The sequence below is a fragment of the Psammomys obesus genome, unplaced genomic scaffold (genome assembly GCF_907164565.1).
Source record: "Psammomys obesus unplaced genomic scaffold, mPsaObe1.curated_primary_1811, whole genome shotgun sequence".
In the NCBI taxonomy this organism is placed as follows: Eukaryota; Metazoa; Chordata; class Mammalia; order Rodentia; family Muridae; genus Psammomys; species Psammomys obesus.
This window is the reverse complement of record NW_026587032.1, coordinates 6,099,891-6,127,862: the sequence shown is the minus strand read 5'-3', so window position 1 is coordinate 6,127,862 and position 27,972 is coordinate 6,099,891. Positions and strand designations below refer to the sequence as shown.

The following is a 27,972-nucleotide window of genomic DNA, read 5'->3' as shown; positions in this document are numbered from 1 at the left end:
AATCATGCTCATGCAGTGTGGGTTCTGCCACCTGGGGACACACACCAAGTTCCTCTCTCACACCCAACAGCAGTGTCCTAGATGGGAGAGCAGCCAGTGTTTTTTGCCTTTTCAAGTTTTTATTTTTATACATTTTTTTGTATTAAAAAGAAAAGCATAATAATTACCACCAATTACAAAGGACTAGAGCAGGACCAGAATAATGAATGAATCACTTCAGCCTGGGAAGCAGACACTCTCAATAATATTAATGTTATGATACAAGCTCATTCAAGTATTTTACATTTTTTTTTGTCCTGTTGAATGTGATATCCTAGCACATGGTAAAGACAATGTACGAGCGTTAAGGTGGAACCTTCTCTGCAAAGCCCATGACAAGTTTTCCTTTCCTGTGAGAACTGGGCTGAGAGTTCTCTTCTGCCTCTACCATCACCATGGCTGGAGGAGAGGGTGGGAGCTGGGGAGAACCAGGGGCCCTTTAGCAAGAGAGGTACTCTGGGGTCCCATCCAGGGGGACCAGGTTACCCAAGCCTCCAGTACTCTCCACCGTTAGCCTTGTCTGCATGCCCTTTTTCTCACTTCCAGACCTTCCAAGCAGCTTGCTTTCTTTTGTAAATGTAACCAAAAAGGAGTGGGAAAGAGCTACAGAACAGAAACATTTAACAACTTGACATGGGGCTCAGCACCTCTGTCTGAACCTGGGGTCCAGGCTGAAGCAGGGCCAGGCAGCCTTCTCTTGAAGTAGCAAATTTGCTCTGAGGCTCAGAGGGCAAAACACATTCTGCTTCTTGTTGGGCCCAGGCAGATGCCCAACCCTGCACAGGCAGAGGATGAAGGCGGTTCCATTTGGCAGGCTGTCTCAGGTCTTGGATCCCGTGGGAAGATGGTGATAGGGAAGTGGCTTGCTCTGGTGGCCCCTGCCACTCCTGGCATACTTGTCACAGATACATCGGTCCTAAATTCAAGTGTCTTCAGAAGGTGAAGATGTAAACTACTCTGCAACGTCAACTCCTAACATGTCACAAAAAATACAAACAAAACACACATACACACACACACACACACACATTCCCACCCCTCCTCAGCCTGTGTTGAGATGATAGCCTTGCCTTCTCACCCCAAAGGGGCCTCTTCCCTCAGTGGGCCTGGGAGGGTCCAGGAGAGGATGGCAAACCTAGCCTGGATAGTCTAGATGGGAACCACCTTCCCCCACACCGGAGCCTCAAAGCCCTGAGGTTCTGTGGTGCTAGATATACAGTATAGGGCAAAGCGAGGAAAGGGGAAAGGAGAAGGGAGCCCACTATTTGGTGAAGGTGCACCATGCCTGGGGCAGGTACCAGACTTAGGAGAGGGCCTCAAATCCCACCAGCAGACCCTATTCCCATATCATTTGAGACAACTGAGTCACAGGAACTGACACAAGATTCCCACATACTAAGCACCGGGAAGGCAGAGTGGGACAGGGCACGAGCTAAAAGCAACAAGGTACCCAAAGACAGAAGGTAAGCTCTTGCCAGCCTGGGATGCTATGTCCTAGTCCCCCGCCTTTGGGACAACAGAGGAACTCAGTGATGAGGAGGGCCACACAAGTTTCAGCAACTGAGCAAAAAGACCACACCTGCCTTATGCTGTCCAGGTCCCAGTGTGGGGTGGGCATGCAGTCTCCCCAGCCTATGTGCTCAGTCCTTTATCACCCTCCCAGCTCCTAATGACAGCAGCCTCCAGCTTAAAGAAGAGAAGTCAGGTATACTCTATGTCCACATATACCTTCCTGCCACGGGGCTTCACCAAATGGCAGGATCCCCCAGCCCTTGCTTCCTCTCACCCTTGATCCCAGGCAGGATCAGTGAGAGGATGGGCAGAGATGGCTTGCAGGGGGTGAGGGTATTAAGATGGGAAGACCACACCAGACCCTTGGAGAATGGCACCTTTTTCCACCTTGTGATACAAACCTCCTTGAGGTCAAAGGTCTTTAAGGTCAGACACAGATCTAAGCTGTGGCCATCAGTGGGTGTTCACCCCTTGTTCTGGGGTTGGGGAGACGCGCAGGCTGAGTGTGTACCAGACAAGACCAACTCTGTTTACAACAGTCTGAAGCAAACTTGGCCTTGGGGTTCCGAGGGCAGGGTAAGGATGGGCCTGGTGAGGCGACAGCAAGCAGAACAAAGACAGTGGCAGCAGTGTGCAGACGCAGGACATCAGCTTCAGACGATGCAACAGCAGGGGTGTCCTGGGCACAGCTCTGATAGAACTGCCCCCAACTCTCTTGCCTCCAGGTGGGAGGCCCTGTACATGCAACTCAGTCCCGAGGAAACTTCTAGTCAGTCCAAGCCCAGGGCCATCCCAGGCAGGGGGAGCTCTTCAGGAGGAAAACAGGCATTTGGGCATTAGTTCAGGTTCCCGCTCCACAATAAGGCAACTTTTAAAAAAATATTATTTCCAAAAACAGAACAGAAGAAAAATTCCAAGGAGGGGGAAAGACAGCACTTTCTATGGATTAGGTGGGTTCTGATTTTTTTGACTTTTTTTTTTTTTTAGTGGTCGATTTTGTCTTTTTTTTCTTTCTTCTTCTTTTTTTTTTTTTTTTCCTTTTTCTTTTTTTCTGTTTTCCCAAGAATGGAAAGATCAGAGAAAAAAATAAAATGAATCATCTTTCAATAGTCTCTTCTGGTGTGAGCAGCGTCTCTGGGCTGGGGAGATGGGGGAGAGGCTGAAGCTCCCCAACCCCCACTGAGATCCTTTGGTTTCCTTCCCCCAGAGGTGGCAGAAGGGCATGTGGAACAGCAGGGACACGGTGATGGCAAACCCCAGATGATTGAGGGGCTGGTGCTTCTGGGGCCCATGGGCACCGCCAGAGCCTTCTGGTGGGCTGCATAGTTGGCTTGAGGGGAACAGGAAGAGGCAGGGAGACAGGTTGGCCTAACAGCCACAGGAAGGGCTGAAGAGTGATTTTGGTAATCCAGACAAACTATCAATAATTTAAAACTTGATATATATATATGTATATATATATATATAAAAATCTCCCCCCTTCCCCTCCCCCCCTTAGAAGTTAAGATGGAAGTCATGGAGACAGGAGGGGAAGGGGGTACTTGGAGGCTTCTGCCCAGGGGCACCGCTAATAGCCCAAATGGTGTACACTGCTACTTAGCGCAAAGGCCCATCTTTAGTAACTCTAGGCCTGTCCCTTCTCTACTTACTCTCCTGGGACTGGGTACCCCCATGGATCCTTGCCCACCCCACCCCTTCTATCCCAAACCCCAGGGGGCTTCTGGGCATTCACTTTCCCAAAGTCAGTGTGTCCAAGTGCTGGCTTGTCCATTTGGCATCTTCTCGAGTGGCCTGGCCAGTAGGTGTCGTAGGGGATTGGTTGATCCCAGTGGCAGGCCTGCTGGAAGACTGGGAAGGGCACCGCTTCCTGCCCTCACCGCCGCCTCCTGCTACCACTGGGTGTCGTTTGTGGTTGCCTTCCTCGCCCATGGGGGGCTGCAACAGAGGAGTCACAAGTGGTCAGAGAACACCTGAAACATCACTTTCCAGGACCAATCAAAGACCTTTTTACCTCCAAATGCAGACAAAGGTTTGGTTTATAAATAAAGTAGGGCCCATTCTATCCTTTCATATGGACACCACCAGAAATAAAAAAACTACAAACACATAAAAGTAATTTATCAAAGGCCTCCTATACTTAGGTCCATATCCTAAAGACCAGGTTTTGATCCTATGAATTTTTGTATCCCTCTATGAAGGAAATGACCTGTGGTATGTGGCATATAGCATGATACATGTATTGGCTCCACAGGGCCAAATACACTGAGGCTGTCTTACTCCAGCCTTCACCAGGCCCACGAGACAACAATAAAGACTGTGACTCACTATACTATACTATAGTCATACTATAACAAAGGACAACAAGTACTTTGCAGGTACCAAGGTCCAGCTACTGGTCCACCTTAAATGGTCTATCCAGCTACCTGCAGGTTCTCTGTACATACACTTCTCTCCAGTGAGGGTATAAAAAAGCCCAGTTTAGCCATCTGTATATCGATGACAGTCCTACCTATGCTTATCACTCGGGGTTCAAAGTGGCCAGAACCATGTTCTCAGCAGCCTGAGCACCACAAATAGTGTCAGTTTAAAATAACTGAGGACTACTGAATTACACCTACCACTTTCTGTTGAAAGTTCTCAAGAGAACAATGTTGAGTATCTGAGCATGATAAACTTTTTGTTTAAAGCCTTTTCAGTCTTCTTTGGTGTTGGTCATTAAAACTACAGCCTTGACTAGGTTATACATGTACCCTACTACAAAGGCAAACCCCCAGCACCACAGACTTCCTGAAGAAAAATCTCTCACCAGAAACGTTTTGCACAGATACAAAGATGGGTCAGTGAAGCTGCCTTTAGATGCAGCCCTTGATACACTCAGGAGCAACATCCAAACTCACCACAGGATGTCACTGTCTCGGCACTGCTCCAGACAATGGAGAACTGGACATTAGTTTACAAAATTCTATTCCCAGAAGGAACAAGTATATCTATCTATCTATCTATCTATCTATCTATCTATCTATCTATCTATCTAGAGATATATATATCTCTAGATAGATATATATATCTATCTCAGGGTAGTGGTCCTGATCCTGACACAAACTGGCAGGTAGCGGGATAAACTGGTAGGCTGTGACAGTAGGAGGGAAGGTGGGAACTAACAGCTCTGGCGAGCACCTGCTGCCCACTCTCACATGCACTTCAGACAGGAGAGGGATGGCTGCTCTTTACAGGAAAATCAGGAGTCAGAAGAGAAGCTTTCACTCACGTCCACTCGGAAGTCTTCCAGACGTCGGAATTTGCCGAGGTATTCTTGCAGTTTGGGGTCAATGTCCAAATTTTTGGCTTTGGAATATTTTAAGAAGGCCCAGAACTTCTCCAATCCATAGAGCTGGCCTGTGAAGAAAGGGTTTAGTAGAGAGCAGTACCTAAGATGAAGGCAGAGAGACATGAGACCTACTATAGGAGGGCACCTGTAGCTCTGACACACTCTTACCAGCCTCATAGTCTTTCATGGTCTCCTCCTGGAAATCCTTGAAAATGTCCAACCGGAATTTCTTCTCCAGGCCGTAACTGTAGTATCGAAAAAGGCACTCCAAACCGTATCTGTGGAGGACAAGAGCTGGTGAACTTGGCACAATACCTACTGGAATATGGGGAAAAGGGTAGCCTTGCTAGCCTAGCAAAGAAACTACATAGTTAAAACTCTGCTGGACTGGCAATGTGGCAGGCCCACTGCAAAGCAACCAGCAGCATTAACTAACAGCAGACCTGAAGAGCTGTTCAGTCTGCCAGGGCTCAGCCAATTCTGCCCTTTACATACTTATTTACTTATTTCATTTTATCTATCTATCTATCTATCTATCTATCTATCTATCTATCTATCTATCTAATATTAGTTACAGTTTATTAACTTTGTATCCCAACGGTATCCCACTCCCTTATCTCCTCCCAATCCTACCCTCTCTCCCTCATCTCCTCCCTGCCCCTTTCCAAGTCCACTGATAGGGGAAGACCTCCTCCACTTTCATCTGACCCTGGTTTATCAGGTATCTTCAGGTCTGGCTGCAAAGTCCTCCTCTGTGGCCTAGCAGGGCTGCTCCTCCCTGGGGGTGGGGGGTGGGGTGGGGGGGTGGTTGCACTTCTTTCTTTCCTTCCTTTCTCTCTTTCTTTATTTGCCTTTCACATCTTGTACTCACACTGATCTGTTCTATGTCTCTAACTGCTGTTTTTTGCTCCAAAAGCAGTAGAGCAGCCCTGACAGACCTTACAGTACACGAAGATTTATTTCCTGTCTGTTCACAGAAAAACATGCTGATCCCTACCACACCATTCAGCAGATTCTTCATTTACCTTAGTCAGAAAGTTCACCACTAGGAATGTGATACTAAAGAAATGACCAAAAATAGATCCATATTTTACAGGCATATAAAACTATTCACAGAAGCACTCAAGACCCCCAACCATAAAATTATCTTTGTTGCTGCTGTTGTGAATCATAAATATCTGACACAAAACCACCAAAGGGGCTGAGATCCACAGGTTGAGAACCACTGACTTAGAAGAACAGGCAGAACAAGGCCTAAAGTACGAATGAATCACTTTTCGACAAATTAGTTTTAGCAAGTATAGCATGTTAACATAAAAGTATCCACAAAGGAAGAGATGGTTCAGTTAAATAAAACACAAACCTCTAAGAAACAAAAGTGGCTTAGAAAAGTTTTGGGAACTATTATAATAGGCTTACATAAAAGCCTAAATAACTTTTAATAATTCTCTGAATAGGGCAGTGGTAGTGCAGGCCTTTAATCCTGGCAGAGGCAGGCGGATTTCTGAGTTCAAAGCCAGCCTGGTCTACACAGCAAGTTCCAGGACAGCCAGGGCTACAAAGACAAACTGCTTTGAAGAAAGAAAGAAAAAGAAAGAAAAAGAAAGAAAGAAAGAAAGAAAGAAAGAAAGAAAGAAAGAAAGAAAGAAAGAAAAAGAAATTCACCAAATGATGCGGACTGTTCACAACATTGTATCTCAGTGCTGCACAGATGACCTCTTTGCTTTTTGGCAGAGTTAAGAGTCTACCCTATGTGCTAAGGCACCCCTGGACCCCATAGGTGGATTTGCTGGTGTCATGAAGGCAAAGCAAGCACAGCAAGGAGCAAAGGTGTAAAGAACGAAGGAGCTCTGTCTGCACAAACACACCCCATAACCTTTTAAGCTCTGAAAGGTGAGTATGTGAATACCTTGCCAATCTTTTAAATTCCCAATGTCAGCTCTGGTAGCAGACTCACTGGGATCCTCCCAGTCCCCAAATGCCAAACAGAGCCCCCAGCTCACTCACCTATAGCCTTCTTTGGCATCCTCCAGTGCCAGCTGCTTGAACTCCTCATACATCTTTTTATTGAAGTGATCTCGGAGGAAGAAGGACCAAAAGCGGAAGAGGGTGTTCATCTCCTGAGACTGGCCAATGCCCAAGCGCTTCCGCTCTGATGAGAAAAAAAGCAGAGGGTCAGGCAACGCTGTCCTTTGTTCACTCAGTACTAACTACTCTATAGGCCTTGCTCTGGCCTCTGATCTTACATCTGTCTAGCTGAGTCTCACCCTACTACTATCACTTAGACCAGTGGTTTCTCAACATTCCTAAGATAGTTCATGTTGTGGTGAGCCTCAACCATAAAATTATTTTTGTTGCTGCTGTTAAGAATCATAAATATATGATTTACACAACTCCCAAATGGGTTGGGATCCACAGGTTGAGAACCGCTGACTTAAGAGGAACAGGCAGAAAAAGGCCTAAAGTACAAATAAATCAGTCTTGACAAAATAACTAGTTTTAGCAAGTATAGCATGTTAGCATAAAAGTATACTCATAGAAGAGATGGCTTACCAGTTAAAAGCACTAGCTGCTCTCGCTGAGGACCTAGGTTCTGTTCCCTACCACCCACATGGTGGCTCACAACTATCTGTAACTCTAGTTCTAAGAGATTCAACACCCTCTTCTGGCTTCTAAGAGCACCATGCATGTAGAAGGCACATAAACATACACGTGTGTAAAATACTCAATACACATAAAATAGTTGGGAGATGGAGTTGGCAGTTCAAGGCCAGACCTGACTAACAAGAGCTAAAAGGGTAGTCTGAGCTAAACACACCGACAGATCCCTGGAGCTTACCAGGCAACATGCAGAAATAGTCAAATCTGTGAGCTCCAGGTTCAAGTGAGACCCTGCCTCAAAAACAGGTAGATTCTGAGACACCCCCCCCCAACACTCCTACCATAACACAACCTGACAATAAGCCAACTAAAGGGGACTGAACAAACACCATGAATTAAGGCGGTCTTATGTAAAAAGAAACCAAATCTGGGAGCATGTGGAGAAAACAGGGCCATGCTCTTGGGTGGAACTGTTTGGGAATGATTAGGAAGCGTGACCTTGTTGGAGGAGGGGGTATCACTGGAGATGGACTCTGAGGTTTCAAAAGCCCACTCCATTCCCAGTTAGCTCTCTCTTTCTGCCTTCTACCTGCTGACAAGGATGTGAGCTCTCAGCTACTGTTCCAGTGCCATACCCGCTGCCACGCTCCCTGCCATGATGGCCATGGGTTCAACTTCTCAAACTATAAGCCCCCAGTAAGTACTTTCTATAAGTCACCCTGGTCAGGTCACAATGTCTCATCACAGAAATAGAGAAGTTGCTAAGATAGAAAATTAACACAGTGCTGCCACCCCCCCACCCCACCCCCCACAAAACCCCAAAAGTATCCACCTTTCTCCAGAGGACACCAACAGTGTTCAAGCTTTGTACTGCACACAGCAAATGAATTGTATGCTACACTCTCACCCACCCACTCACTCCCAAGAGTAAGGAAATACGAGGCAGTACCAAGTTACCAAAGGGTAACAAACTGAGCTGGATATCTTCATGCCAACCATCAGAAGGTATAGGGATACCTTTAAGGTGCCTCATGTAGCCAAATGCCCTAAGACCCTCTCCTACTATCTTCCAGAGTGAGGCCAGTAACCCATTTGCTACAAAGGGACAGAGAAAAAGCACCCAAGCTTTGCAGGTGACATAAAGTTTGTCACAGTTTCTTCTCTTCCTACAACCTTTTGTTTTGTTTTCTTTTTTTTTTTCAAGACAGGGTTTCTCTGTGAAGCCTTGGCTGTCCTGGACTTGCTTTATAAGACCAGGCTGGTCTCTAATTCTCTGTGGAACTCACAGAGGTCCACCTGCCTTTGCTTCCCTGAGTGCTGAGATCACAGGTGTGCACCACGGTGCCTAGTATTTTATGTATGTGGGTACTTTGTCGCATGTACATCTGTACACCAGAAGATGGCACCAGACAGACATGAACTGCCATGTGGTTGCTGGGAATTTAACTTAGGACCTTTGAGAGAGCAGTGAGTGCTCTTAACCACCAAGCCATATCTCCAGCCCCAAAGGCTTTTTTTTTTTTAAGTTTTTTGAGACAGGGTTTCTCTGTGTAGCATTGGCTGGCCTGTACTCGCTCTGTAGACTAGACGAGGCTGGCCTTGAACTCAAGAGTTGCGTCTGCCTCTACCTCCCTGAGTGCTGGCATTATAGGCCAGTGACTATGGGCCTGCCTCCTACAACCTTTTCAAAAGAAGGTTGTCTAAATTCCAGAGCCAGAGCCACCATGAGATAACCTGGACCCAAATCTTTACCTAGAAAGCCCTGCTCAGTGTCAGCCCAACCTGAAAGTGTCTAAGATACATGGTTATACTGGTAACAGCTGACCCTGCAATCTTGCCAGAAACGAGGAAAAACTGGCATTTCCTATCCTAATGCACAAAGACAGAACAGTTAGAATATTCAAGGCACTACAGTCCCATAGTTTCCTGTATTTAAAAACCACCTCACCTAACTCTGAGATGGTTTTTACTAACAACAGTCTTTTTGTAAAACTTTTAGTTTTGAGTTTCAATATGGAGCCGGCTGGCCTGCAACTTTTAGACCCTCCTAGCTAACTTCAGCCCTTCTTTCTGCAATGCCATGCCATTTATTTTTCCAAGGTCAAGAAAAAGTCAACTGCTGTCTGCTTTGCACCCTCCAGCCCCTCTGGGACATTAAGGTCCCTAAGCAATGGCCAGGTTACTTACTAGCTCACCCATGAGCCAGCACTTACTTACCATTAAGGCAGCGCCTCCGATACTTGTGGTAGACATGTTGTGTGAAGCCATTTTCCTTGAGCAGCTCATGGGAAGGATGCTGGAACTTGGGCAGTGACTGAGGGGTACAGCCATAACTGCCAACTGCAGGTGTTCCCTCTGAAGGACTGGAGCTATGGAAGCCACAAGAATGATGGCAACACCAGTCACAAGCCTCTCACTCAGCCCCACCCTAAGGTTAGGAGTGTTCCCTAACCCACAGACACTAGCTGTGTATGACCTTGGAGAGCTCTGAGAGCTCACTGAGGCTCACAAGGCCCGAGTCCTGGGTCTAGGGGTGGCAGAGTTCTATCACTGCAAAAGGAATTCACAACACTACACTGTCCTTAACCAATCATGATGGATTAATCAATCTGTATTTTTCTCAAATCTATCTCTTTCTAGTTTCTGCCATCTCTGTGGGAAGCTGAGTACACAGACTGGTAACTCCCAAACCTTAAAGTAGATTTGGCAAGAGGGCTGGAGAGATGTTTCAGTGGTTAAGAACACTGGCTGTTCTTCCAAAGGTTCTGAGTTCAATTCCCAGCAACCACGTGGTGGTGCACAACCATGTATAATGAGATCTGGTGCACAAGTGTACATGTAGACGGAACACTGTATACATAATAAAGAAATAAAGCTTAAAAAAAAAAAAGTAGATTTGGCAAAAATAAATTTAAAAAGTGTCTGGGCCCTACACCGAGTAGCTGAGTCACTGAACAATGGTGCTGGGGACAGAAGCCAGTCTTGGGTATGAAGCACCTCCAGTCCTACAGGTCTACCTAGAGGCATGGTTATTTCCTACTTCCAGGCAGGCAGTAGACAGGTTTGGAAAGAAGTTCAGAGTTGCACTATCTAAGAATACTCAAGTTGAATTCTGTGTAATTCATGCTATGGTAGCATGTCTTTATAGGCAGACATGGTGGCCCATGCCTTTAATCTCAGCACTAGAGAGGCAGAATCTCTATGAGCAGGTGGATCTCTGTGAGCTAAAGGCAAACATGGTCTACATAACTAAACTCCAGGCTGTCCAAGGCTGTATGGTTAGGCCTTTTCTAAAAACAAAAGAACAAAACACAAAGAAGCTTCCAGTTCCCAGGTGTTGGGCTAAGCTTCCCACACTGCTGTATGGATTTAGATTCAATTAGCAAGTGCCACGTACACTGCATGCCTCCACAGGCAGCCTGGTTTCCCCGGCCACAGTACCTAATAGAAGCAGTCCTGGGCCTGTGCTCCCGGGAATCCATAACCCAGCCCACATGACTCTCCAAGGGGGGGTTCGAGCTGTGCCTTGTCTTTCTTTTTCGAGGCATCTGTAAAGATGAAAGCAGAACTTGTTATCTACACATCCACTACCATGATGTACATCAAGCGTCATATGCAAGTAGCACACCCCATTTTACAAAAGCGTTTTCTAGACAAGGGCGATACCCCCGAGCTACACTCCCAACCTTTATGAAAGTGTTTCTAATTCTCTCACAGGTGAGGCGGAGGAGCAGGGAGATGTGCTTGAGTCCTCCTCTCTGGCCTGCATTCCTTCAGTCTCTGTAGGCCATACCCACACTCAGTCTATTTTATGAGCGCTCAGCCTAAGGACAGGCAACTGAAATACCTTACCTTGGCATCTAGAGTCCGTCCTTCTTTTACCACTGGGTAAAACCGTGATGTCTGACTAGAGTCTTTGAGCTGAGGGGTCCGGGGTGTACGGGGGGTCCTGGCGTTTCGGTAGTTTGGCGACTCTGGGACAGTGGTTGGTAGAGAACGGGCAATGGTGGAGGGCTCAGGAGCACCAAACAGCTTGTTGGCCAGGGCATCAGTAGGAACTGCATAGGCAGAGTTGGGTCAACATGAAGGAAAATCTCTGGCTAGGGCCTAATACCTCTCACCCACACTGGGCTTCAGGTGCCCATCCCCTCACCTTGTTGGAACCGAGGTGGCCCAGGAGGAACCTCCTGGTTGGGATCCACAGGGGGCTCAGGGGTCAGAGTGTCAAATTGCTCCCGACTAATCATATTCACTTTCTTGAAGTTCTCGACTTCTTGCTGCAGATGTGAGGTAGTGGGGAAGCTGTTAGTCAGTAAGACATTATGGCTGGTTCAGGAACCAAGACTGGCAGGAAACTGGTGAGGATAGCTTCCCCGTCCACACACGGGGTTCCAGTTTCCATTACCATCTCTCAGCCCAGCTACCTTGGTATGAACTCAGAGATCGATCAGCACTGAACCTGCTTCTCTCCCCTGGCTTGGCCCTGGGACCAGTTGGGCAGCAGCTACCAAGAACTTGCTGCAGACTGTCCATCTGAGTCTCTTCCTATAACTGTGTGGACAGGGCCAGCCGCTTTCATCTCTACACTGCTACTTGCTTATTGCACAGGCTCACCTTTAGGCCCACCCATCACCAAACATGGCCACTCCAAAAACTGACAAGAAATGTCACCATAAGGGCCTCCTTTTCTCTATTTTCCACTAAGAAGGGTCCTTAAAAGAGTTTTTTATGTGTCTGATTAATACTACAAATAATAGCCCACTCTTTATGTTATCTTCCACAAGAGTCTAGCCAACTGTATGACATCAAGCATGAGTAGATAGGACAGTTAGTCACCCCACATGCTGTTTACACTGTATGTACTATACATTTGCTCTTGCAACTGTGTCAATCATCAACCACCCGCTCAGACATAAAGACAAAAGGCAATAGACAGAGGTACCTGCCCAGAGTCACACAGCCCATCAGCCTTCCTCTTCTCCACACGTTACAAGAACCCCAGGCCCTCATTCAAAGCTATCCTTGAGCCTCACCTTGATCTGTGAATACTCAGGCTCAAACTTCTCAGTCCACAGGTCTTGCTCATAGTAGAAGAGCCCATCATTAATGACCTTGGCCAGCTCAGCACTCATCTTGGCACGAGAAGTGTGGTTGCCTGTGCGGTCCCCCCCAGGGTGGCGACGCATATAAGGTGGTGTTTGAGTGACAATGAGAATCTTGTTGACATCCCGGTCATCGATTTCATAGTCAGAGTCCTCATCAGACCAGGCAGTGAAGGTATTCTTCCGCCCATCCATCTGTTCCATCTCCTCATCAAATAGGAAGTCTAATTCTTCTTGCTCATCCTGATCCTTAGACGTCAGCTGCTGGGAGGGAAGGTGCTGAGGCAGAGCAGTTGGGTGGGAGAACCTGGGCTCCTCTGACTTCTGAAACAGGGACAGACACCGAAGGGGAATGACCTGGGAATAATACATGAGGCCCCTGGACCAGGCTTCCTAGCTGCCCAAGAGGCTCTCTGGCCTCTCAGTTCAAAAACATCACAACTGTAACTCTGGTAACACCAGCAACCATAGGTGTTCTCTCTTGACTCAGCTTCATGGAGAACTGCCCCTAAGAAGCCCAGTACTTTCACTCAAAGCCACACACAACCAACCATTTCTGTTTACCCTCACAGCTCATACACTGGCTGTTGGGAGGAGGCACAAAGCACAGTTCAGGTGAACTATCCCATCATCTGTCTACTCAACACTTTGGCAGACAGGAAGTTTGGGCAAGCAACCTTGCTTCAGTACCTTCAGTACTTAGGCTGGGTCCCAGCCACAGCAGATATTTACCGATTTGATGAGTGAGCACCCACCCAACAGTACCAGGGTGTATATGAAAAGCCTGAACGAGTGTCACAAGACCCTGTACTTAGGAACTTCACAGCTCAGGGGGAGAAGGTATACAGCAGCCATCTGCATGCAGTGTGGCTCAGCAAAGGCTCTAAACAGGTCTAGGGAGTACATAAGAAGGGTGCTGAGGCAGCCAGAGTTTGCGTATGGTTAAGAGAAGTTTCCTAGAACAGGCCACTACAGAATACAGGCAGGAGCAGAGTGAGCTAGGCAAAAAAGACAGCACATTCCAAAATGAAGGTGAAACATTTCAGTGTGACAAGACTAAATGTGCCTGACACAGGAGAACTTATGTCTCCCACATAACATACATCCCAGAGGCAATTCTCTGATGGGTCAAGCCATCTCTTTTAAATTGAAGATAGACGATACAGGAGGAATGGAGCTAACCCTGGCTTCCATCTTTCCAGAGCTTGTGCAACTGCCTGCCTGGGCCTTGTAAGGTTCTTATCCTTATCACAAGGCTTCTCTTGGCTGAGGCTAAGAACAGTGAGATATTCTGGGAAAGAACAGACACGGGAGGGAAAGGAGATGGGAGTCCCAGTCATAGTGGCAAAACATACACATGTAGAAGTACAGAATTATACAGAACACAAGTCCCAAGGTCAGCTCTGAGGCCACTTTACAAGGCATAGACCAAAGCTCTCCAAAGAGGGAGCTAAGGTTACAGACTTAGAGGAAATAAATGTGGTGCATGGAAAGGAGGTGGTGATTTTACTCTGAGGTCAAAGAACCTCAATAGCAATGACTCTACCTGTAGTCAATACACACACTGCTTTCCTCTTTCTAGGGCAGCTTGACTCTTTCTTCATCTTGAGCTCACCAGCTTCCCAGATTCACCAGACCACTATAGGAAAACTTGACCTCTTTCCACTGTCTCTAAGGGCCCAAGGGTATTACACGCTGAAGACCAAGGACAGACTCAGGGGAAAGGGCTCCCAAATGAAAAAGGAACAGCTACAAACCAAGACTCCTAGGCCACAGCTGCATGGCTTTATCCTGTGGAAAAGCCATATGTGAACTGAGCCGGGTATCCTGAGAAAGGTTCCCAAAGAGTACAAATAGACTGCATCAGCATTCCTATACCAGAAAACCCAGAGCTACCTAGGTTTTCAGCTTAGACCCTCAACTAAGCCAGGTCTCACCCACCTTGGGACGTGCTGGTGAGGGCCGAGGCCTCTTCTTCACTTCAATCCAGCTTTCAGAATCCAGGTCTGGGAGGCTGGCAGACAGGCCCTTGGGAAGCGTCTTCAGGTTGCTGACCTCCTCTGTTTTGGTTGGCACTGGGGTGACTGAACGGGGAGAGCCAGGTGCCGACTCTGAAGGGAGAATAAGTAGGGCCTCATCATCCTAGTCTTCTCAGAGTAGTCCTGAGGTGACTGCACACTGGAGGATAAGAATATCCAGCCACCACCTACCTGTCTCCTTCTGGTAGTGCTGGCGGGGAACAAACTCTGGGCAGTTGAGAAGCTGAGAGAAATCAGTTTGTGAATAATCCACTATTGGGGGACCAGGAAGTGGCCACTTTTCAGGTTCTTCCCTCCTGCGGACTTTCTCTTCAACAATCTCTACCACCTTGCTGTCCTTTAGAGCCTGCAGAGGAGGAGGAGGAGGGAACAGAATGAAGAGGACCACCTAAGGCAGCCAGAGATATGGACACCATCAGGTCCCTAAGCACCTGGGTGCTAGGTTCAGGGCAGCAGCAGTAGTAAATGTCTGGTCACATTGTCCCTGATTAACAAGCACATAAAAGGTACAAAATTACTTGGTAACCCTGCAAGTCAAAATCAGAAATCACACACAAAAGAGACCCTATGTCCAAGATTTAGGCAAAAGGCTGTTCAGTGACAGTGACTGTAAAAGGAAAAGCACCTAACATCATGCTGGCCATTTAAACCATAAGACAGGTATGTGGCATAGGCCTGGGCGAATACCAGCCCTTTTATTTGAATTTAATAAAACAAACAGATTTATGTAATACAACTGTATTAAGAGTCACAGCTCAATTATTATAGGTTGTTACCTCTGGATACAAGAAAGATTAGAGATTCTACCCAGCTCCCCCCGAAAAAGGTTTCCCTGTGAGCCCTGGTTGTCTTGCAGACCACTTTGTAGACCAGTGTGGCATCAAACTCAAAAGATCTGCCAACCTCTGCCTCTCAAGTACTAGAAATAAATGTAAGTAACATTATACACGGCTTAGATATTTTTCTATGTAAACTCCTTGAAATCTTTTGAGAGAATGTAGGCAAGGAAAAGCTCAACATGTGATAATATTGTCATTATGGCCAAGGGAAAATACTGCAGAGAATACTGCAGGTGGGAGTGCAGAGGATTCACATGGAGAAAAGGTTATGCAGTTTTTCCTTTGGATTGGCCATTTCTAGAAATCTATGCCAAAGACAGAAAGCTAAGTACATAAGGCCATCTGTTCTAGACATATGCTGTCTGTATATTAGTAAAAGACTGGAAGCAGTTAAGAGCGCTGGCTGCTCTTCCAGAAGATCTAGGCTGTTTACAGAACCCACATGGCCACACACACCATCTGTAACTCTAGTCCCAGGGGAATTCATTGCCCTCTTCTGGCCTCTGGAGGTACTACATATACACAGTTCAGACATGTATACAGACAAAACACCCACCCACCCACACACACACACTTATTTCTAAGGGACTGGAAACAACCATGGTTTTATCTAATGGCTCAAACTCCATGGGTGGTGGACTGTGCAAGTTAAGAATGGAAACCCTGTCTCAAACAAACAAACAAAAAAAGAAAAGAAAAAAAATGGGGACTATGCTTCTACTTTATACCACTTTGCAGCAGCAACCAGATACATAAAATGAAACAAAAGTGGTAACACCTATGTGACGCATCACCATTTACCAAGAAGAGGAGGGATGAATACAGTAAGGATTTATCTGTGTGGCTGGTGGTGTTGGCGTACATCTATAACCCCAGCTTTTAGGAGGCACAGGCAGGCAGACACCTGTGAGTCTAGGGCCAGCCTGGTCTACAGAGCTAGTTCCATGACAGTCAGGACTACACACACAAACCCCTTACTCAAAAAAAAAAAAAAAAAAAAAAAAAAGCCAGGAGAGGTGGTGCACACCTGTAATCCCAGCGTTCAGAAGGCAGGGGCAGGGGGATCAATGAGCTCAGTGTCAGCCTCGACCTACATAACAAGTTCCTAGACAGCTAAGGCTACATAGAAAAACCCTGCCTCAAAACAAAACAAAACAAAACAAACAAACAAACAAACAAAAAACAAAACCAAAAACAATGTTGACCCACTAGCAACGATTGTGTGTGTATAAAAAATTTTAATTAAATAGTTCAGTAAGTGTTGAAACTTACTATTTTAAGCATCATCAGAACATAGTGCATTGCTGGGCCTAGTGGTACACGCCTGTAATCCCAGCATTCTGGGAGGCAGAGGCAGGCGGATCTACAAAGTTTCAGGCCAGCCTGGTCTACAAAGCAAGTCCAAAGCTACACAGAGAAACCCTTAAAAAAACAACAACAACAAAAACCCGACAGAATATGCTGCATTCATTTGTTTTTTCAAAAATACAAAAATATTGTTATTTAGGGTTGGGGGGCATAGAGAAAGTTGAAGGAGAGGTAAGACAGTCTCATTTAGCCCAGTCTGGCTTTAAATTTATTTAGCTGAGGCCAGCCTTGAACTCCCTCAGCATCCCAAATTCTGGGATTAATAAGCATGAACAACCATACCTGGCTTTCCCCCAATCCCAAGAACTCAGAAAATGGGTCTCTCAGAGGTTGCGTATATACTTTTTTTTTCTTCAGAAAGCCATGATTCAGTTTCTAGAACCACACTAGTGAGTTTACAAACCCCTGTAACTTGCTGTAGGGGATCTGCTATCCTCTTCTGGCACATATACTCTCCTATCTATATTTATACATATATACATAATTCAAAAATAAATCTTAAAAAAAAAATCATGGGGCTGGAGAGATGGCTCAGTGGTTAAGAGCCATCTGCTCTTAACTGTCTGCTCTTCCAAAGGGCCCGGAGTTCAATTCCCAGCACCCACATGGCAGCTCATAACTGTCTGTAACACAAATTCCAAGGGATCTGACACCTTCACACTAATGCACATAAAATAAAAATTAAATTAAAAAAAATCATGGTCAGGCAGTGGTGGCGTACAACCAGCCCTCAGTGCTCAGAAGGCAGAGGCAGGTAAATCTATGAGTTGGAGCCCAGCCTGGACTTACAAAGTTATTTTCAGGACAGCCAGGGCTACACAGAGAAACCTGTCTTGAATGAATGAATGAATGAATGAATGAATGAATGAATGAATGAATAAATGAATGAATGAATGAATGAATGAATGAATGAATGAATGAACGAACGAGTTGATACTTATATACTATGTAAAAACTTTGAAAACGTGTGTTTTTCTACTTAAATTTTTTAAAAATTGAGGAATTATGATGACTGATATAATCCTCAAAATTTGAGTGCAAAATAAAACGAAGACATATCAAGTTAAAAGCATAGTGTTACAAAATATATTTTCATGACTAGGAGTAACATTCATCTGACCGTGTAAATTAACAAAAAGAAAATAAAAGCATCTGCAGTGCTAGTGAATGAATTATTATAGGAGCAATATGTACGTACATACCATGGATTAAAACAAATTAATTGGCAATTTGGGACATGTTTAAAAATATAAACAAACAAACAAATGGAAGCTGGGAACGGCACACACCTTTAATCCAGCACTTGGGAGGCAGAGACAGGAGGGTTTCTTAGAGCTGTAGACCAGTCTGGTCTACATAGCAAATTCCAGGACAACTAGAGCTACATAGTGAGACTTTGTCACTTAAAAAAAAAAGAAAAGAGAGAGAGAGAGAAAAAGAAAGAGAGAGAGAAATTATCATCTCCTATTTTGCTTTACTTATCTTAGAAACAATGGCCAACCAAGTAGCAACAGCAACCCTATGACTCAATATGGTCTCTAAATTCCAATTTCTCTGAAGGGAAATTAATGTTTCATTTAAAAACACAGGATGCACTAAGGCCTCACTGATCAAAAAAAAAAAAAAAAAAAAAAAAAAAAAAAAGCATGATCCCACAATGAACTGAGAGAAAATACTGGGCAAGCTACATTGTTTATAATATACAATGCTAAATAAAAAGCCTTGAAGTCCCACCTTTGAAGGATATGGGGAACCACCTCAGAGTTCTATAAACTGTTCACAGAGTGAAGAGTATCATGCCCATAGATCTGTCCTTTCTGTTCTACCTCTTCTCAAACTAGTTAAGTGAAGGCTGGCTAAAAGGACTAGCATACCACTATTTTGCAATCCCCAAGGAAATTGTCCCTATAATAACCGAAGCAGTTTTTATCCCAGGAGACTGAATGTCACATGCCACCCAAAAGACGACACTAGACATTTTACAAAGTCCTGAATCTCATTACCCTTTAGCCATTAAGTTACTCAAATCCAACACTAGAGATGAGCATATGAGATGATAGCTCTGTTGTCCCACAAGACCTGGTATCCCATAGGATATATGCTCTAGTTTACCTAACAAACAGCAAGAAGAATAAAAGGGTAGAAGGAGACAGACAACACACAGTCCTGATCTGGACACTGATCTTTACAATCCTGAACAATGTTTGGCACAACTGAGGAGAACCTGATGATATTAAAGCACTGTCAGTGTCTGTAGGTGATAGTGATGCTGTGACTATGGAAATGTTAAGACTTTCTAGAAAGACCTACAAGGTGTGAGCAACAGTGGATGAGGGGTACACAGGCGAGACCGGCTGTAGTTGCCTCTCGCTGAAGCTGCTGTGGTGCTTACTGTACCATGGTAGCACCTTGGGACTCAACAAAAGCAGTTAGTAGGGGATTCTCTCAGGGTTTAGCCCACCAACTCAGGACTCACAGGGAGGACCTTATTTTCCCACCATCACCCCTGGAGGAGACATACCGCAAAGATGAGTGAAATGTCAGTGGTTAGGGCCTGTACACGGTGAAAGGAAGCAATAAGGGTGATGGGAAGGAAGCCATCAGCGTCCATTTTCCGTCTCAGGAAGAAGTCTCTCTCTAAATTGTCCACGCTGAAGTAGTATTCACTAAGTGGGGGGGAAAAGGCGTCACTGAGGGTCTGTGGACCTTCCCTGCTCCCTATCCACCCCAGCAATCTCACACCTCTGGCCTTCTCATTCCTCTCCTGATATACACCTTAAGGCAGTATTTTTCAACCTACAGGTCATGACCCCCTAGCACATGTGTGTGTTTAAGTGACTTTTTCACAAGGGTTGCCTAAGGCCACTGGAAAACATAAATATTCACATTACAATTCATAACAGTAGCAAAATTACAGTTACAAAGTAGCAACAAAAAAAATTTTATAGTTGGGGCTCACCACACATGAGAACTGTATTAAAGGGTTGCAGCATTACAGAGGTTGAAAATCACTGGCTTAAATGCTGAAAAGAAATGATAGCTGCTACTTTGAGTCAAATCACTTTTTTTTTTTTTGCCTTTGAGCTATCACAGGGGAGGCCTACAAACTAGTCCTCCTTTGAAACTCAGTTCTACTTCTGTTCTGCTCCTAAACACTAACCCTCTAACTATACTACCTGCTTCCTTGTATGGGCTTTCTTTTGGCTTTCGAGCCAGTACCTTAGTATAGTGAGAGCAGTATTATAGGCAAACAGGAACAGCTTTAACTCTATGCTTCGTTACTTACTAACTATGATTTTGGATGAGTAACTGGTCTGCTGCTCCCCAGCACGCACAAGTTCTAGGATGGGATAAGAACAATGCCTGCCAACACAGCCCGGCTATGGTGACAGCTCAAGGGCATGCTTGCCAGCATCTACCATGCGGCTTGCATGTTAGTGACAGTCTCTTGAGGTAAATGTGGTTTTAGTCTGTAATGAACAGAATTCGGTGAAAGTAGAAAAGACTATCATTCACAGCTTTAACAGGGCTACTACAACTGTTGCTCATTAGAACCTGCTCTGGGCCCCACTCCAGCATGGCCCCAGGAAAATCTGCATACTCACATCTGGCGCTTGATATAATCCTTGAGCAGCTCCTGGTCCACACTGTAAATCTCAGTGCTGCTGACATTGTCAAAGTAGTAAGTGATGTTCATGTACTTGGGGGTACGGGGACCCTCTGTACCATCAAACTTCCGGTAGCCAAATTGGTAGTCAAAGTGGGCTACAGGAGAAATGGGCCTCATTAGAGAGAGAAGATTATAGCCTACTACCCCTGCCGCACTCCCTGGACATCCCGGAGCCCAAAGGGGCCTCACGTACTTCGACTGCCACCCCGTCCACGGCCCCGTCCACGACCACGCCCCCGTCCACGGCCACGGAAGGAAGCCCGCGCCCCACCAGCCCCATCACTCTTCACACTCGATGTTTCATCCTGGTCGTGCCAGGCAGGCTCCGGTTTGGTCTCTGGTTGCCAGGCTGGGGTTGGTGGGGCCACAGATACAGGCATGTAGTTGGTAGGTTCGGACCCTATGGTAAGAAGGAACACAACGTAAATCCTGAGAGTACCCTCCTCACCTAGACCCTCCCTAGTGGGCAGTACATACCTTTGATCTCCCCTCGGCTAGCAGGTGTATGTCTTGGCTCCTGAGGACGAGCAGGGCGTGAGGCCAATTTCTCTCTGGATACTTCAGGTTTCATGTCTATTTGCAACGGAACCCACTTGTGTTTGTTCCCTGAGGGACAGCATGGGCATGTCAGAGAGGCATGGCAGGCCCCTCAGACATGGCTTTTTCCTTCCCCCAAGTTTCGGCCCAACTATCCATCTGGTAGGTACATGCACATCCTTTCCAAACACTGGGCCTCTTTCTTTTTTTAAAAAAAAAAAAAAAAAAAAAAAAAAAACTCTCTTAGTGTAATTAATAAAGAATTTAAAAATAAAAATAAATAAATAAATAAATCTCTTAAATAAGGAGGCCAGTGGCTCTCAGTATAAAAGCCACTCTCACTTTCTGGAGTCAGACACCCAGCTGCCCTGAATAAGTACTAACTTTCTAGGCTCCCTTCACACATGTGCCATATGAGAACTGTGAGGGACCACTCTAGTAGAGTGAGCAGGAACCAGGGAGCCATCTTAGATGGAAAAAAAGCTGCCATGCTAAATAAGTTATAGTTGTCACCTCAAGCCTGGCTTGCAGATACTGAATGGGTCAATGAGAGAAAGCAGCCAAGCCTATATCATTTCAGGGGGTTTTAGACACTCTTAAAGAAATGTAAAAGCCTGTTTAAGAGATATATTAAGGTTGAGAACCCAGCTGTTCTAAGTAGTCGGCCTCCTCCATGCCTGATGACCTCCCAGCAGCTGCCAGACTTGTATCATTTAAAAGTTCTGCAAGGCAGAACCAGGTCCAGCCCAAGCCACTTACCTTTCTTCTTCTGCCCGCCTCGCTGGCAGTCCTCATCCCCATTCTTTTCTTCCCCTGATTCGTCTGACTTTGTTTTGGGACTCTCCTTACTATCACTTCCATCTCCTTTCTCCTGCTCCTTCATGTCCTTCTTGGGCGGCAGCTTACGGGCAGGCTGAGGCTTGTGTGACTGTGGCTGCAATAGGCAAAGGAGAGAGTGCACACTAGAGCCTCTAGGCTGGAAGGACACATGTGGTCACTGGGAAGGTGTGAGGGCAGGCTACACTGGATCTATCCTAAGGCCTAGCCTTCATACTGAGCCATTTTCACTCCAAGACATGACCACACTGGCCATGAAGTAGGAGGAACAACTCATTTTTCTAGCCTACCTAAATCTGTGGGGTAGAAGAGATGCTGGTCCTGGCCTGTCTGTACCACCTCTACAGTACTGGCATTACCCACTGAGGTGGTCACTAGCTCAGAACAAAAGTGCTGAGAGAACAGAACTGACCAACAGTCTCTTCTGTTAGGGTCTAGGGGAGCTAAATACACTTCCCCAAACTAGAGCCAATGCTTCACCTGATACTTCTTAACCACTCATAAAAGAAAACTTGGCACAGTAATATGGGCTTTGGAAAACTGCAGAACAGCTCTCTCCTAACCCACGGAGCCATCAAGAGCTACCAACTTCTGGGAGTCAGATCACTGGAAGGCAAAGAAGAAATGAACAGTGCCTGGCAAGTCTGAAACCAGGCAAAGGCTCACATGATGTTAATTTCTAATTATTTCTTTGCTGTCCTTTTTATATAACTAGTCTCCATTTGCTTGTACAGGTTGAAAGGGGGTTGATATCCTATGTTACATAGGCTGGCCTTGAACTCTTGAACTGAGTTGCCACCTTTCTTTTGAGTAGCTACAGAAGTACACTATCATACCCTGCCAACTACTCTCTTTCAAAAATCAGGAAAGGCGAGGATTATGGCTTTTAGACAAAAGCCAACTGAGTTTGTAGAAACTGTACCTGAACCTGCCAGGCCTTCCCCACACTCACCTGCACACTCTTGTGGGCTATCTCTCCAGGTGTAGGCCAGTTGATTGCATCTCCAAAGTCACCAACCTGCAAGGGATAGTCTATGAAGGCCTCAGGATTACCCTGCCTGTCCTTTTGCTCCACACCCAAGCTCTAGTTTCTTTGAGAGATTGGTGCCACATCAGTTTGTACATAAAGACACCATGCACTGGCACCAAGAAAGGGCTCCATGCTCTTTAGGGAGAAGGGAAGTGCTTACTAGAATAACAACAGGAGTCACCCGCAGGAGTCAGTAGCCCCTGCTTCTTACCTTGCTGCCTTTACGCTGTTTAGGAGCAGCTGCCCTTACCACCTTGGCTGGAGCAGAAGGTTCTGTGGGAACAAGGAGAGAGAAACAGCTGTTCAGGCATGTCAACACCATGCCTACCCCACCGTGCACCTGCAGATTCCTAGAGGAGCCACAGCAGAGAGAGTGACAATATGAGCTGACAGCACAGCTCCCAGGAGCCCAACTCTGAGGTAGGAAAGCCCTTACAGAGTCCAAGTTTGTATTTTTTAAGAGATACCAACTGAGGATCTAGGCCCATGCCAAATCTGTAAGGAAAGAAAATTGAACCCTCTAAAGTTCTGCACAAGCAGAGACAGGGTAGCTAAAGACATGTAAATGGACAGTCCAGGGCCATACCAAGGCCTGCTTTGTCCTTGCTGACATACAGTTGAGGTAAAAACTAGCTTCTGTGTCCCTAAAGAAAAAGCATACTCCAATTTGACTCTACAGTTCTGTCTTTTTGGACAGCATCTCACAGTGTAGCCCTGACTGGCTTGGAACTTGTTATGCAGCCGAGGCTACTAAACTCACAGAGATCTTGGTCTTTGCCTCCCAAGTGCATCACCATGTCATGTCTGGCCAACTCCATCTTTTAAATTTAACCCCAATAATTCAAGTGAGACAAGAGCTATGCACAATTTCAGCTCCAACAGCACTGAAATCACGAAATTTAGGTCTACCCACTTTCACAATAGCCATTAGAAAATTTAACGGTCGCTGGTTACGTGACGATGGACATAATGCAAGAGGATAGTCACAAAATAATCCGTTTTCAATAGTGCAGATAGATGAGCATGTGCACATTCACACACTCACAGGACACCTGTCAGGAATGAAGGGTTTATTTAACCTTTCTACAAAGATGAAGGTGGTTTTTAAGAAATTCAGCATGCAAGCCTTTTCTAAAAGAAGTGGCTCTGGTTAATGTGCTCCCATTTACACATGCATATACTTTCCCAACAGGGTTCAGAAAATCCCTCCTCTAGATATCCACAGGAAGAGATACATCCTGGGATTATGCTCCCCCACTTAGCTCTTGCTTCCCTGCCAGGCTCCATGCACAGAGATCTGGCTGGCTGGCCTTACAAGAAGGTTCTTTATCAGGCCATTTCCTTTAATGAGAAAAAAGTGTCCTCGCCCAACGCCTAAGTGTGAGGCCAATACATTCCTGGCTTCTGGCCTGTCATTGGCCCCTAATTGTAGACGTAGGTCTTCTGATAGCTGGGATTGTAAAACCCAGCCCATAACACCCTTACCCTCCAGCAATGAACAGCAGAAAACTAGAAAACTCTCACTTGCAGAAAACAAACAAACAAACAAACAAACAAAGAAACAAACAACCCACTGTTCTTTGACCCCAGGTTGACTCAGATAAGCCACCCATCATCTAGTAGTTCCCTGACCAGTCAGTCTAAAGATCTTTACCTGAGCCAGGTATGGTGGCATATACCCTTAATGCCAGCACTCAGGAGGCAGAGACTGGAGGATCTCTGGGAATTTGGGGCCTAGTCTACATAGAAACTTCCAGGACAGCCAGGGATTCATAGAAAGTCTGTGTTACAAAAAAAATTTTTGAGCCCAGGGTCAGGCTAGTGCCCACCTGAGCTATAACGATTCATTTCTTCATGTGCTGGTACATGCTAGAGTTTCGGAAAGCAAGTCCCAGGGCTAGGGACAAAGTTTACCAACAGGGACCCCATGCATGAGGACTGGGAGTGAAGTATACTAAAGATCATCTCTGAAAAGAGGATAAAAGTTTTCCAGACACTACTGTTAACTATCTTAAGGTTTTGTTGTTGTTGTTAAGACAGGGTTTCTCTGTGTAATGACTCCTGGCTGTCCTGTACTTGCTTTGTGGAGCAGGCTGACCTTGAACTAACAGAGAACCACCTATCTCTGCCTCCAAAGTGATGGGATTAAAGGCATGTGCCATAGTGCCCAGCTTTTAAGTTTCTTGGAGAACCAACTCTTACAACATCCTCTGATTTCCATAGACATGCCATGGCGCTTCCCTCATTCCAAACAAACAAACAAACAAACAAACAAATGTAGCAAGTCCCTTTTTTTGTTTTGTTTTCTGAGGCAGGTTTCTGTCTATAACTGCCCAGTATAACAAGTGCTCCCCATCCCCTGCCCTGAGACAGGGTTTCTTTGTGTAGCCTTGGCTATCCTGGAACTCATTCTGTACACCAGGCTGGTCTAGAACCCATAAAGATCCACCTGCCTCGGCCTCCCAAGTACTGAGATTAAGGGTGTGCTACACCGCCTTTCAAAGTTATTTTCTGTAATTATTTTAAAGGGTCTTGCTCTGTAGCCCAAAGCAACCTCAAAGTTCCAGCAATATCCCTGCTGCAGCCTACCAGGTGCTGAATTCCAGATGTGTGTCCCAGGGGATCATCCTGAGATCTCAGTAGAACACTGTCATGGACTTTTGAGTTCTGTCTCTAATACAAGAGAAAGCCTGGGGGAACCTGCTCCTTCCTATCTGATCATCCACCTGAAGTGGGGGTGGGAGGCAGAGAGGAGGGGAAAATAGCCTGTCTGGGCCAGAGAGAACGGTCTTAAATCAGTCCCATGTAGAGTTTGTTAGAAAGTTCCATTCCCGAGGGTTCTCTACCAAGAAGATCTACGGCGAGCCCCTCCTTTTCCTGTTCATTGCTAGAGCCCCAGACTACCTCTAACAAGTCCCAGGAAATCCAGTGAAGCTCTGATAAGCTGCCACCAGTGCTCTTCCCCAGAGCTGGTAGAAAGGACTATGCTTTTGCCTTTGACCTCAATCATACATGCATTACCCTTTGGGACCCTTCCCAGCCACCCACTGTAGAAGCATACTCTCACATGTGTGCAGGGGAGGTGTGGCAAAGAGACAAAACATCGGTCTAGCGGGACTTAACACCTGAAGTCATTTCCAATGGAAAAACAAAACAAAACCAAACACAATCCTTTGTGCTGGCACTGACCCTAATGTCCATCTTGCACCAAGCTAAGTCAGCCATTCTATCTCTGCCTTCCAAAACCTGAGCCTGCCACCACCGACCCAACCCAAGCTCAGGACATACCACTGTTGCTTTTATAAGAAAATAGCTTTATAAGACAGCTGTAACCCCACTGTTTGCAGGTAGAAACTGCAGCTCTACAAAGAACTAGCTATGAACTAGAAGGCTTCATCCTCTTGCAAGCATGAACTCTCTTCATCCTCTTGCAAGGAACTCTTCATGAGTTCCCAGACAGCCAATGGCAGTAGGAAAATGTCACTTCTTACTGTAATTTAGGGCCCTTCTATTTTTTTTCCAACTAGTTACCACAGTCTGGGCTCAAAGAAGGCCAATGTAAAATGGTAGGCCCAGGCCCTAAGACAGCTTCCTCCTCAATGAAGTAGAGGAAATGACCTTATGGTCTCAGAGAACCAGGTCCAGTCAAGCACTGAGTCAACTCTAGGTCAGTAGAGATGTCATATGGCTGAGTGGGTAAAGGCGCTCACTACCACCCGTGACACCTCAGTTCATAATTTTTTGAGAGACAGGATTTCTGTGTAGCCCTGGACCAGGCTGGCCTTGAACTCAGAGATCCGCCTGCCCCTGCCTCCCGAGAGCTGGGAGTAAAGGTGTTGTGGATCACCACCTTAGACCCTATGATTGAAGAGAACTGACTCCTGCAACTAACCTCCACATGTGTGCATACGAAAGTAAAAAAATAAAAGGGGCTGGAGAGACACCCCAGTGACTAAGAGCAGCTGTTGCCCTTCCAGAGGACCCTGGTTCAATTCCAAAGCTCTTTTCTGGTCTCCACTGGCACTGAACACACATGGTGCACAGAAATTCATACAGACAAAACACCCATAAACAGAAAATAAAATTAAAAATATTTGATCGAAAGTACATAAGTAAAAATTAAAAACCAAAGGAAAAAGCTCTAAACAATAGCAACATTTCTCGGAAAGCCAGCCTACTTTTGGAAGGGGGCACCTGGGCCTTTTCCTGAGCTATCTACATAGCAAACTCTTTTCACTCCGTTTTTTGAGTGAAGGGACACAGGAGGAGCCTATTATTGCGGAGGAAGGAAAGAACCAAAAGACAAGTGGTTGGTGGTGGGTGCTGCAAAGCATTACCAGGAGCTATGTATGACAGGGTGGATGTTAGGAGGGGAGGCCTTACAGTGCAGGGCCAATCATAGAGGCATGTCTGTGAGCCTCCACTTTCCAGTATACAGCCCTTTTCTCAAATACATAGGAAAGTCAGATGGCACAGTTAAGTACATGGAATGAGCCCCTTTTAAGTCTAGAACTACTCTGGGAGAAGGGAGATACTACTTATGTCACAGGCCCACTGATTTAAGTAAACAAAGCACAGAATGCCTAGCACATAGTTAGGCATCCAACAAATGTTAAATGTTATACTCTGAAGCCCCCAACATGTTAGTATTTATCAGTAATCTTGATCTTCATCAGTGAAAAAGGCCAGCAAGCCACCTCTCAAAGGGAAGATCACCATTCCAGGAGGTTTCTAGAATAGTTAGCTTCAATTCCAACCCCAGATTACAAACCAGATATCCCCCCCCCCGAACCTGTCTCTTAGGCAGAAACCTGTGGTGAGCAGGCACCCATATCCTCACACTGTCCCACAGACAAGAGATAGCTGGGCTCCAGAGTGTTTCCCCAGGAAAGAAGAAAACCTTCAGAGTCCTACAGTTTAAATAGAAAAACATGGAAAAATTTACTACTGACTACTGAACCCGATCTCTTACCACCAAAGCTTTGGCATAAACCTCTGCTTTGCTAAAGGAAGAAAGTCCTAGGGTTCTTTCCACTCAATTTCTGAAGTCAATTTTTCACTCAGCAAGAC

At 45.8% G+C, this 27,972-nt stretch overlaps 1 protein-coding gene across 3 annotated transcripts in view; it reads right to left on the bottom strand.

The window, feature by feature from the left end:
* Positions 1-97: 97 nt before the first annotated feature.
* The window catches only part of Larp1 (La ribonucleoprotein 1, translational regulator), a 49,592-nt gene continuing 21,717 nt past the window's right edge, over positions 98-27,972 (bottom strand). Inside the window, exons 2-19 of one of the 3 annotated variants that reach the window (XM_055602755.1) lie at positions 23,114-23,175; positions 22,825-22,890; positions 21,795-21,969; positions 20,976-21,104; positions 20,692-20,898; positions 20,434-20,593; positions 19,350-19,494; positions 14,793-14,967; positions 14,524-14,693; positions 12,514-12,906; positions 11,634-11,757; positions 11,333-11,538; positions 10,922-11,028; positions 9,698-9,849; positions 6,887-7,031; positions 5,048-5,157; positions 4,820-4,947; positions 98-3,486 (exon numbers count right to left, since the gene is read on the bottom strand). In XM_055602755.1, coding sequence (XP_055458730.1) covers positions 3,280-3,486; positions 4,820-4,947; positions 5,048-5,157; positions 6,887-7,031; positions 9,698-9,849; positions 10,922-11,028; positions 11,333-11,538; positions 11,634-11,757; positions 12,514-12,906; positions 14,524-14,693; positions 14,793-14,967; positions 19,350-19,494; positions 20,434-20,593; positions 20,692-20,898; positions 20,976-21,104; positions 21,795-21,918 — 2,682 coding nt within the window. In that variant the 5' untranslated portion in view covers positions 21,919-21,969; positions 22,825-22,890; positions 23,114-23,175 and the 3' untranslated portion in view covers positions 98-3,279. Of the gene's footprint in view, positions 3,487-4,819; positions 4,948-5,047; positions 5,158-6,886; positions 7,032-9,697; positions 9,850-10,921; positions 11,029-11,332; positions 11,539-11,633; positions 11,758-12,513; positions 12,907-14,523; positions 14,694-14,792; positions 14,968-19,349; positions 19,495-20,433; positions 20,594-20,691; positions 20,899-20,975; positions 21,105-21,794; positions 21,970-22,824; positions 22,891-23,113; positions 23,176-27,972 lie in introns of those variants that run through there. The other 2 variants (XM_055602754.1, XM_055602753.1) reach the window with 2 other exon arrangements.